The 12,317-nt window shown below is 37.7% G+C and overlaps 1 protein-coding gene across 1 annotated transcript in view; it reads right to left on the bottom strand.

Annotated features, from left to right (window-relative positions):
• Positions 1-981: 981 nt before the first annotated feature.
• Mer (ezrin/radixin/moesin family protein merlin) overlaps positions 982-12,317 on the bottom strand; it is a 56,748-nt gene continuing 45,412 nt past the window's right edge. The window contains exon 13 of the mRNA XM_081768206.1: positions 982-5,763. Within this exon, the coding sequence (XP_081624332.1) occupies positions 5,713-5,763 (51 nt within the window). The 3' untranslated portion in view covers positions 982-5,712. The remainder of the gene's footprint in view (positions 5,764-12,317) is intronic.

Raw genomic sequence — 12,317 nt, forward strand, 5'->3', positions numbered from 1 at the left:
GATTATTTGGAAGTGTGATCGCACGAAGAAGTCCACAACGTGAAAGATAAAATGATCCACGTAATGCGAGGGATATAATTTACATTTTAATACGTAAGCAGCAACAGTAGCTTATCTTATATAGACGTCGAAGCAACAAGTTCGAAAGCTTGTTAAGATGTTTGAAAATGCCTAGTATCTAAACACAACAATGACGTTCGTATCGAATCTTTTAACAGATTGTATTTTCTACTTTATTTATTTTTTAATTGGTACAATGGTTAAAAAAAATGGTGAGTGGTGAGATTCAATGCTCTGATTATTATCACTAACGTTTAGTGACAAGTTATGAATCGCAAAACAGAAAGCATGTTAGCTCTAAACTATATTTTGTTCCCTGAAATTCCTTCACGGTTTGCAATATGCTTCAAAATGCATCATTATTATTTTCCCATTGTAATGAATCGCTCACGATTTTGGGTTACTCTGTATCCAATCTATGAATATGATGTCACTCACGTGGAAAACACACGACAAGGAACTGCCTTATGCTCCAACCCGGAAACTTCGTATCACGGCCAATACATTGCCCATTATTTCCGCTTACGAGACACAATATTCACTTTATAGTTATATTAAAACCAATAACGAAAATTGTCTTAAGTTCCCACGCTGTATTGCAAGACAACAGCAACTATACCCAATACATAAAACAACAAAGCTTTTTACATAATCGTTTGAGCATGTTTTGATATAAAAACGTACAAGCTGTGTAAACATCTTTCAATTTTATAGAACCAGCGTGCAGTTATTAAGTATATGAGTGAACTAGAATTTTTCAAAGAAGTATATTGCCATCAATGGCCTGAAATAATATTTTCGACAATGGTTATAATGATGTAATTATAATATATATATATATATATATATATATATATATATATATATATATATATATATATATATATATATATATATATATATATATATATATATATATATATATCCACATAACGTGAAATGTTGTTAAATAAAATAAACACCATTTGAATAGATAGGCACAAAACTATGAGGCCCGTCCAGGATATAAAGACCGATTGCGCATCGCGCGGCGCCAACCCCCCACCACTGCGATCGCGTGCGCGGCAGTTATTGCTCCCTCCTTCACCTCACAGTGTAAGTCGAGTCTCAATGTTGTGCGGTCACACTACTTGTTTTTGCAGCGATTCAAAATGGCAGCGCCAATCGAAAAATCCCACCAAATGTGAAGTACGAAGCGTCAATCGTTTTCTGAACGTTCATAAAGCTAAGCCTATTGAAATTTATAGGCAAATAAAGAACGTTTATGGTGATAGTGCAATGAACGAGTCATCAATAAAGAAGTGGTGCATTATGTTTACTCAAGGAAGGACCAGCGTGCATGATGAAGATCGGAGTGGTAGGCTATCACTTGTTACGGAAGAACTGAAGGAAAAAGTCGAAGAAAAAAATTCAGGAAAACCGACGTTTGACTTTGAACACGCTACACAAATCTTTTTAGGTGAAAAACAGTTCGCAAACGATGAGGAACTCAAGCAAGCAAAGACAGCCTGGCTCAAATATTTGACGGCAAATGAGTATAACATCGGCATTGAAAAACTGGTCCCAGTTATAACATATGTCTTGACAACTATGGCGATTACATAGAAAAGTAGAGTAAGGTCCTGTGGCTTTGTAAATACAATTTTGTGCCGATATCTTTTGTTTTTATTTAATTATGCCGAAACGTTCTTTTACTTTCTGAACGACCTTCGTACAAATAAATACTACGGAAAATCTATAAAAATAACGGGAATAAAAGATTTCTTTTCATCATCATTACCTCCGAAATCCAGTCATTTCGAACTGATTGCTCTGTGAAGTCACAGTCTGCTGCTCGTATTCTTGGTAAACACAAAATGAGCAAGATGACAGCAGACCTAGCGTTGATGTAAGACAATGGTGACATGGCTATCGATGGCTTTGCTGACTCGTTGTTTCATAACTAATCAAGCACTGCTAATCCTTGTTTTATTCTATTCCACATACCGCGTCTCCTTCTCTTCTTTGCTCAATCTGTTCTCTTTGTGCTGACTCTGAGATAAAAGCCCGCTGCTACGTCATACATCAGACAGTTGGAGAATGACTGTCGTAATCAAATTCAACATTGTTTCATTAGCCGTTATTATCTTACATATACTTCGAGAAACAAAGCTACGTGTCCCTGATAATCAGCTAAAATAATAATAAATCATAAAAAATACTACATATTTTTTCTTTCTTTTCAAAATGTAAGAACTAATATGGAAATCAACTTCCCTAATTACTTACATCTAATTGAAAATATAAATATCCTGATATCCATTGCCTGTTGTCAATCTGCGAATTTTGAGCAACTGAAAATTAAGTGGACATAACTCAATAATGTATGTATTACAGGAACATTAAATAATGTTTGAGATGCGTTTTAATTTTACAAAAATAACCATTTGGCTTTTTGGATTTCATATTGCACCATACCAATTTTCTATACAATCGTAAACTGAACAACTTGCGATCTTGCTCTTTGCTAGGGATGCAAACAAGGTTCTCTTTTGTCTTTCTTGAATCTAATTATTACGCGTTTATATTTCTCATTCTCAAATTCCAGTTCATTCTTTTCACTGATACTGTTCCAAATATTTTCGTGCGGAATGGCTGATATAAAATTTTCACTTTTCACTACAGACCTTTTACAACTGTGATCATGAAAAACAAACACATAAATAAATTTTAAAATATCAATACACATGTTTAACAACTTTTTAAGATTTACATCACTGTACTAAAAATAATCCATTCAACGTTTGACTGTAGATATCAATCTACTTTGAGATATACTTGAGCACAATAGAAACAATTATGTCTCATTACATTTTAACAGCTCATGATTTAACTACATTATTTTAATGCATAATAATGACTGGTTACTAGAGAAGCAATACAGACAGATGTTACACCAAAGCTTATTATTTGACATAAACTCAAATACTACAAGTGAGGTAGTCATGTAAGTATTTTGCTGTGACTTCTTGCCTTTTTCCCTTCCTGTAGATAACTTAACACAGGAAATAAGTTAATATTATATATTTTACCCCGAAAATGTTAATTTCTAGTTTACTGATTCATAGGTATAAATGAAATGAGAAACACATTTCGGGATGTGAACCCTGAACAGAATTACTTACGTCATGAGCATACTCAAATAAATACAGTTAATAGATGTTACTTTGTACTTGCAAACAGCTACAGGCAATCAATAAGTATTTCCTTAATTTTATTTCTCTACTCTTCTCTAATAAGTCAGTATTGTTTTGTTCTCACTCTTTTTCGTTATGTTAGAACTTCCAAACAAAAACTACCAAGAGTTCGTTAAAAAATATGTATATATTACGGAGTCACTGTGTAGTGGTAAACTTAGTCTGAGTAAAAATGAAATGAAATGAAACCTTTAAATTTTAAGTTACACGGTTATGCCGGCTAGGTTAAAGGAGACGATGATGATGAGAAATGAATGAAATGGTGGAATGAAGAAAGTGGGAGGAAACGGGAGAGCCCCGAGAAAACCCACGCACACGGTGTTTGTCCAACACAAAGCTCACTTGGCGCAAACTGGGATCGAGCTAAGGACCCCATGCATCAGAGGTGAACGCTCTATCACTGAGCCACCGCGGCCCCTTAGTCCGAGTGGAAGAAGAAACTGAATATGGGACATCTCGATTGTGTCTGTTTTCTTGCGAAATAAAATAAAACCTTTAGTTTGTCATGATATAGCATTAAAAGAAAGGGATTATAAATAAAAGTAAATGATAATGGAATACAAATGTTTTAATGATAAAGTAAGGGGAAACCCAAAGAAAAAAACTGACATGACGTTTTTCACCACAAACATGCCTTGGGATCGAACAAGAGAATCTTTGCACCAACGGTACATGCTCTACAAGTCACCGTACTGCTATACACAATTTATTTTACGCTTCGTTAATGTTAATGTAACACGATTAAAGCGGAAGGAACTGCCTCTGGATCGGAAAATACTATCAGATATCTGCCTTATATATATACACACCGCGATAATTTGAAAATTTGTCCACACATTTATTTATTCAACAGCACACACCTATCACTACGTATGAGTCTACAATTCTTACGTGATTTTAATAAAGTATCACGAGACCCCTGCAGTTGGTACATTAAAATGAATTTAAATGTGATCGGATGATACGTGAAACCAAATGTATCCATCAAATTTCACGCCTCTTACTGTTAATGCTACTTTATTGGACGTTACTCGAATTTAAGAAGCCTCTGCTTCTTTCAAATAAAATTCTTTTCTCTAACCTTTAAAAAAAATCAATGAGAGATTACGTCTTATTTTAAAGACTACCGTTTTCTTTGGTAAGGTTAATGGAAAAATCACTTAAAATCAAGTTATCTAACGATCTAATAGATTTTTTTTTTTAATTTCAAGCCAATCACGCAAGTGCTTAAGTTCTTCTTCTGCAACTTTATTATTACTTCCTAAAATCAGAATGACACTGACCATTACACACGAACATTGCACAATAAATAAATAATAAAAAAAAACTTCCGCTGTCAAATGCGTAGCTATATAGGACGAGACCTACAGTTTAAAGTGGGATCTGAACCTTTATGTTCTCCCATCGGGAAATGAACCCGGGACTTCGTGCTCCAAAACAATGCGCTCTAGTCGCTGGATTATGGATGACGCCAAGACTCATTACTCCATTTATAGGTTATTTGTTTAACTAATAGGGAATACCGTAGTCCAGTGATTACAGCGTTGGATTCACGTTCCACGTGATCCCGTGTTCGATCCCCGACCGGTGCTTCCCAATTTTCGGCGTCCACCCAGCGTCGTGAGGCAAACTGGGAAGTCACGTGAAAACAGACGTAACGGCCATTAGGTCTAGAAATCTCCCGATAGGCCGGTTAGTAGCCGTGCTCGTCGCTAGGGTGGACGTGGTTCAGCCGATCGCTGACAGATGGCGTTGGAGCGGCTCAGGCCCTCAAATGGACTGTCACGCCAAGTGGTTTGGTTTATGTTTAACCAATAGATGTACAAAAGACGAAGATCGTGTGCTCTTCTTGAATGATATCCTACTAGAGAATAAAGGATCAACTTCTGAACGGCAGCTGGGTGTTCAAGTTATCCTCAATATGACTTATACACAAGTATATGTAACGTAACTGGTATCCAACTTTCGAACATCACAATACTGAGTTAACCTAATGAACCATACAATAATGCCGTTCTATCTATTCCACCTATAACGCATCAACATCTGCAAATAACCATGCAAATGTCAGACACTTAATGATATCAACTCACGACGTAAGGGATTCTGTAGGTATAAATTAGGGATAAAACTTGGTCACTAATTACAAATAATATTAAAACATACCTTTTGCAAAGAATGGGAGATAACAACACTTTAGTTCATTATTAGACAGCAGAGTGACAATTAACAAGTACTGACTGTAATACACGCACATACATGTCTATCTATCTACAGATACTATACAGAGAACAATACAGCATAAATTGCTGTTGAAATAACATATAGCTGTGTACCATTCAGAATACACGTTCAATTAAGGATATACTATTAACAAGCTATCAACATTTGAGAAAGAAATGGCGACCGTAAGACTTCAGAGGTCTTCGAAGAATGCAACACGAGCTTTTGTTGAGCCAGATTTCACCTGAAACAGAAACGCGCATTCACGTTATTCATTACATTTCAAATTACAAAACAGTCTGATTTAATGGTATGCTTTACTTACAAGCAATAAATTAATATAATAATAATAATGATGAACCTGTTAATTAGGGAATAACGCTCGCAAAAACAGTATCCCCAAAATACCAAACGTTATGCTCTAAGATTATATAGCAGTTGTATTCTTATTGAATTTGATCATACATCGAGAGTAGAAACTTAAAATACTATAATTTTTCCGGGCTGTGCTTTACAAGTATGAAAAAGAATCAATAACTCTTAGAAATGAATAAACAAACACTATGGATTTTGAAAGTAATCTCAAAGAACTATATGGTACAAAAAAGACGAAGAGACAGTGAACGGAAAGTTGCATTCTGTGAGAGTTCCTATTTTTTAATTTAGACACCCATGATTATCACCGAGATTAAAGAGAGAGAGAGACGACAATATTGAGGAGAATGGGAGAATGACAAAAGTGGAAGGAAATGAGAGAACCCCGAGAAAACCCACGAACGAAGTATTTGTTCACCACAAAGCCCAATTGGCGAGAGTTGGGACCCCCAAAGGTGATCGCTTTACCACTGAACCACCATGCCCCAGGAACTTTTTAAGTACGTACTTTAAGCCAATTTTCACGGATAATTAGACATATCTAAGAGAATTTTGTCAAATCGCTAGAATAATAAATGTTCGTGGGATGCAAGTATCAGTTGAGTTTCCAGGAAGTGAGCAACAATAATTCTGACTTTCAACGTCGCAGAGTGAGTTATAATAAAACTAGTCTGTATTAAAGATGCCATATCAATCATCCGTATGAAATCACCTCATCAGAATTAATTTTAATTTCAACCTTTACTGTTAAATTATTTAATAACCCTAACCAATTTTACGTTTTAGAATTTTATTTTAGAATTTATTAATTAAAATTAACTACGAAAACAAGCACAAATTAACGTATAGAACATGATACGAGGATGACTAAGAAAGTTTTGAGATACAGACAAACGGGACATGGCAGGAATAAAATTTTGCTTGCATAAGAAGCACCCCCTCCTTTGTAAGTGAATTCGCCCAGTCGCGCGACGATCATGCATTACGATGTGAAAAGCGGTGCTGCTATAAATGGCTGGAGCTGCAACCATTTACAACGGGGCCGAGAAGTTAAAAAAAAAGGGGGGGGGGGGGTTTGCACGTCATGGTTTAAATGAACGGAGTCGGTGGAAAGATCGACACGAGCCTTTGGAGAGTGCGCATCATCGCGTGCAACAGTATTTCGTTGCTTTTCAGATTTTAAGCGGAGCTAGACCTCATTAGAAGATGAGGGGCGCAGTGGAAGACGATCAACAGCAATGACAAAGGAAAACATTAATCCTATGGAGCAGATGATTAGTGATAATCCGTGAGTGACATACAACGACATCGAGTGCACCCTTGGGATTAATACGCCGAGTGTTTACATGAAGTAAAGGGAAAAAAATGAAAAAGAAGAGAGACAACGTTTGGTACTCCAGAGATCCAGAACTGTACTCATTCATCATTTACAGCGTGCACTCTAATGTTCTATGACTAAAATTATAAATCTAAGTAAACATGCCACTATCTGAGCTCATGGGTATTGTTAATGCCAGAATTAAAGAGTGCAGAACGAGTATGGTACTCCAAAATGTCGATTTGCTTACCTCCCACAGGAGCTTATCCTAACCCCCAACGAAAGAAAGACAGGAGGAAGAAAGAGAAGTTAGCATGTTAAACAACAGGGAATATTCAATTATCAAAACGTTTCTCTTCAGAACTTCTGTTTCAAGCACGCCTACCTTTACCTCTATACATTCTTGTGCCTACAGACGAAAATATTTTTCTTAAAGTTTAACACCAACCTTACCACTAGAGCATAACATTTTTACATACATACATACATATATATATACACACATGAGAAGTTAAAAAGTAAAGGGACTTTTGAGAAAAGGTACATTTATTCTAATGATAAATAACTGAACATACATTATTTTTCTACATCATCTCCCTGCACTTCAACTCACTTTTCCCAACGTTTCACAAGTTGTTTTGTTCCGACGAAAAAAAATTCGGTTGCACCTGTAACCAATTTTGCACCGCATCAATGACTTCTGCATCGGTTGCAATTTTCTTCCCCTGAGCGCTTAATTCAACGGTCCAAACATAAGAAAATTGCTTGGAGCCAGGTCTGGACTGTATGGAGGGTGTTCCAGCAATTCGAATCCCAACTCCTTTATTGTTTCGACTGTCCGTTTGGCCGACGATAACGGGCCAAATGTTTACGTGAGACGTCCAACCTTTCTGCATTATGCTGCGCTGACAATTCTTTCATGACCTATCTTGCACATACTTCCCGAAAATTTAACCTGTCGTGTAAGATGGAATACGCTGAATCATGACTGATGCGTGAAGTATTGGTGATTTCGTCCACTGTGGTTCGTCTGTTTTTCCATTACCATACCCTCAACAACTTTCGAATTGTCTTCAGTCGTTGATGTTGATGGGCTGCCCGATCTTTCCTTGTCACATGAAGAAGTTCTTCCCTGTTTGAAACGCTCTATCCATTCGTAGATCTTGCTTCGCGATAAACAGCTGTCACTATCCTGCGCTTGCATTCGACGAATAATTTCCGCAGGTTTAACACCTTGCGCAAACAAAAAAACGAATCACAGCCCTCATCTCTTCCTTGGTGCAGATCAGCAATGGAGTTGCCATGTTTAATGGTCTGCTACCCTCCAACGACTAACGCGGGAATGAGAGTGACACGTTGCATAGAAGTGTTGCAGACGACACTAATTCAGCGCTGGACACTAGCGATGTTACCAAACTCTAATGCGAGAAATTACAAGTCCCTTTACTTTTTGACTTCCCTTCGTATATATGTATCTTGATTAAAAGTTGTTTGTGGCGTTAGTGATTACAAGATATTATTATTATTGGTTCTTTCAATAAAGCTCTTCGATTTGTTCACTGCAGCCGTTATCGGTATCAGAAGAAAATATGAGTAAAGAAACACAATGGTGACACAAATGGGAAAAGGCAACACAGTAAAAAACAAAACAGAACATTGTTATATACATTATTTACAAAAGAACACTATTTTTTTCTAGTATTTCCTTTGTTGTATTTCCCTTCTCGCGTTACCCTTAATTTTCTCCCTGTTACCAATGACACCTGAACCGAACAATTGAAAATATATCTTAGCCGGTTTAATTCTGAGGATCAACAAGGGTATTTATATGTATCCATTTATTTCTGTAAAATAACTGTTTATCCTTTCACACACATGTAACCTGCGCCTTTGAAGAGTATTTATGCAAGGTTGGGATGCGCTACTGAAATTTAGAGCTATCAAACTACATTTTCACAGTACGAATGAGGCTTCGTAATCCTCTCTCTCCCGCACTAATGGCGAGAAAGGAATATAACAATCTTTAACCCTGTTTTTCATATTCCGGAACAGTTTGAAACATCAAGTTTCTGTAAATGGCAAAATCGTTTGTTCGTCTATTGTAAACTACGCAAGTCCTTCTTAGATAAAATACTTATTTAAACACTTCTGTGGAATAGAGACTTTTTAAAAAGTCAAATTTTAAATCTTTTCTAACTTTCTTCCCATTTCTTCGAAATGTGTGACCACATCATCACAATATTCGATACTTTGATAACTTTGTGCGCATTGACTCAATCGTCTTCGTTACTTCTGTTGTAGAGGCTTCCAAATGTTGGATTGTAACACTGAATAGCAAATACATGTGTACATTTTCGTTTAGCATGTAGATTTGAATTGTGATAATCTGACATAATGTCATTTGAAGAAAATACAATTTTATGATGGGTTGGCAACACCGTAAATCTAGGTGGTACTGCAGAGTATGTCAAACTATTTCCTCTCCTCTTGATTTTTGCTTCGTACGAAATTTCCGCGTTTATTAATTAGTTTGGAAGTTGCAGGTGCGGGTCAAGTTAAGTGATCCATCCTACGTAAATTGTATATATATTTAGGGTTCCATGCCCTTTATTTTATATATATATATATATATATATATATATATATATTTGTGGCAACACGTCTGACAAAGTGAAATGAAAAATGATATACCCATATGCCCACGGAATTATTTATAATCCTTCGATGTAATTTCCTGCTGTTGTGAGACCACGTTTCCACATATCTGGCAATAGTGGAGGCCACTGATGGCTCCCTTTCGTGCCAGTGGCGCAGAGACCGCCCTATGAGCGAAATGATGCTCGGCACATCTCTAAAGAGTTTTCCTCTTAGCGATTCCTTTATCTTGAGAATTAAATCGCAGTCGCAAAGACTCATGTGAGGCGAATAAGGCGGATCCTGCAATACTTCCCAACACCATTACTCAGTAAGTCCTTTACCACTTGTGCTGTATGACAATTAACAATTGCTAACGGTGATGCTGAATGCATGCACATTCACATCCATAAATTCCGAGTCCTGAATTAATACCTGATACACAGAGGAAGATGAAATGTCAAGTTTATTTGCTAATTTCACTACACGTCTATCGGTGATCATTCTCCAGCAATGTGGGAAGTGCATCCAGGTGGTGTGGATCTGTTACTGTGTCCACCATTAAGTTCTTCCGCGATTGATTCATGACCATTGGCAAAAACCCTAGTCCATCTGACAATGGTCCTCATATGCATCACATAAGCCCATATGTATCTAGCATGCATTCCTTCCACGTGTAGTCGGAAGTTTGATGAGTAGCAAGTATCAACAGTGTTAACAACACATATGTTTAAAAATCCTTGTATTAATCAGTTTGTTAAACAAAGTAATTAAAAGTGTCAATTGTCTCCAGACCTCTGAATATTTGAGAAGTTAATTATTCTACAGCATTAGTACAATTTTTTCGATTTACTTTCTGAAAACACGCAAAGAACCATAAATTATCATTTAATAATAAGAAGAAACGGATAGAGTTGTAGTGGTGTAATCGGTAAGGCGTCTACCTACAAACTGGGGTCGATCTCCAGTGCAGTCACGAAGCCTCGTTCCCGTACAGTTCACCGGTTCACCTTGTCTCTATAAAATGGGTACGGGGAAAGGGGGGGGGATAAGGCGGCTGGAGTAAAGTGCTGATTACTTTACCTTTATGTGCCCAAGTCTGGAAAGCGTAGAGCTTTACTTCCACGTAGGCTTTGGGCATCTTACGGCGTTTTGAAATGAGGGTGTCCTTTTATAAAGTAACCAAAGAAGTTCTTGCCATTCACGATCGTTAGAAACATCAAGACATACAGTACATTAGATGTCTAAGTAATCTCCATCGGCATCCAGCACCTTCTGCCAACGTTTCTGCACCTGCGCAATGCCCTGACGACAAACTCGAAGATCGGACGCAAAGAAGTGGGAGAGTGCATGTCTTAGGTATGTTTCACTTTCGACGGCTTTCCCATGGAGCTAGGTCGGGCGAGCTCCTGATGCAATACATGTTGGATCAGTTGCAATTGCTGCGAATACAGGCTCGCAGTGATGGTGTAGCCTGGTGATAAGAGCTCGTTATATACCACTTAGCGTCTAGTCCACCATACGCAGAATGTGATCTTGCGAAGGTACTGAGACAGTTTTAAGATATGAGACAGAGGGTCACTTGATGACAATCAATATCTGGTACGCTTGGGAGTATCATACTGAACCCACTTTTCGTTCTTGTGAACTTTTAACCAAATGAATTTGTTGCACTGTCGAACAGTAACGACAAAAAGCTGTTACTCGCTGTACCTTATTGACTGCTGACAATGTGTGGTAAACTTGTACCTCATCTATACAGTGCAGGTAAAGTTTGACTGTTTTATCCGAAAACTGAGAACGTTCGGCCAGTTAACCACATGTTTTGATTACTATCCTCCTCTATGGTTGCTTTCAGAGACTCGTTATCCAACATCTGTGGTCACCCACTGTAGGTTCATCAGAAAGGCACAGATCTCCCGACCTGAACTTCTGGAACGAATGTCTGGCGGTGCGTTCGTCCATGGCATCCTCCTCAAATGCCTGACAATATAATAATACGTGAAAGAGTTCGGACCCTGAGCATACAGTTCTAGATGAAGAACTCTGACATACCAAAAAGACGTCACGCTGGATCTTCGTAGGTGGATTATAACAGTTCGGATTGGACTGGCCTGACCCGACACACGACAGAATTCAATGGTGGACACTGTTTTTTGTCTCGTTCACTTTAATCATTTCTTACGTGATTAGAAAAATAAAATCTTCCAAGTCCCACGTCCACGTCCAGTTTAACGTCCCACGCTTATGCCCTTTAGGCTAAAGGAGATGGATAATTAAAGCAAGTGAATGATGATAGAATGAGAACATGAGAGGAAACAGGTACCTCGAGAGAACACGGACATGATGTTGTCTACCACAAACTTACTTGCCCGGGGATCAAACTAGGAACCCCACGCACCAGAGGTAAGCGCTCTACCACTGAGCTACCGTGCCTCTCTCTTAAGTGATTACAGCTTGTGTTTACGCCT

This window comes from Thermobia domestica, chromosome 8 (genome assembly GCF_964235325.1).
Source record: "Thermobia domestica chromosome 8, izTheDome1.hap1.1, whole genome shotgun sequence".
NCBI lineage: Eukaryota > Metazoa > Arthropoda > Insecta > Zygentoma > Lepismatidae > Thermobia > Thermobia domestica.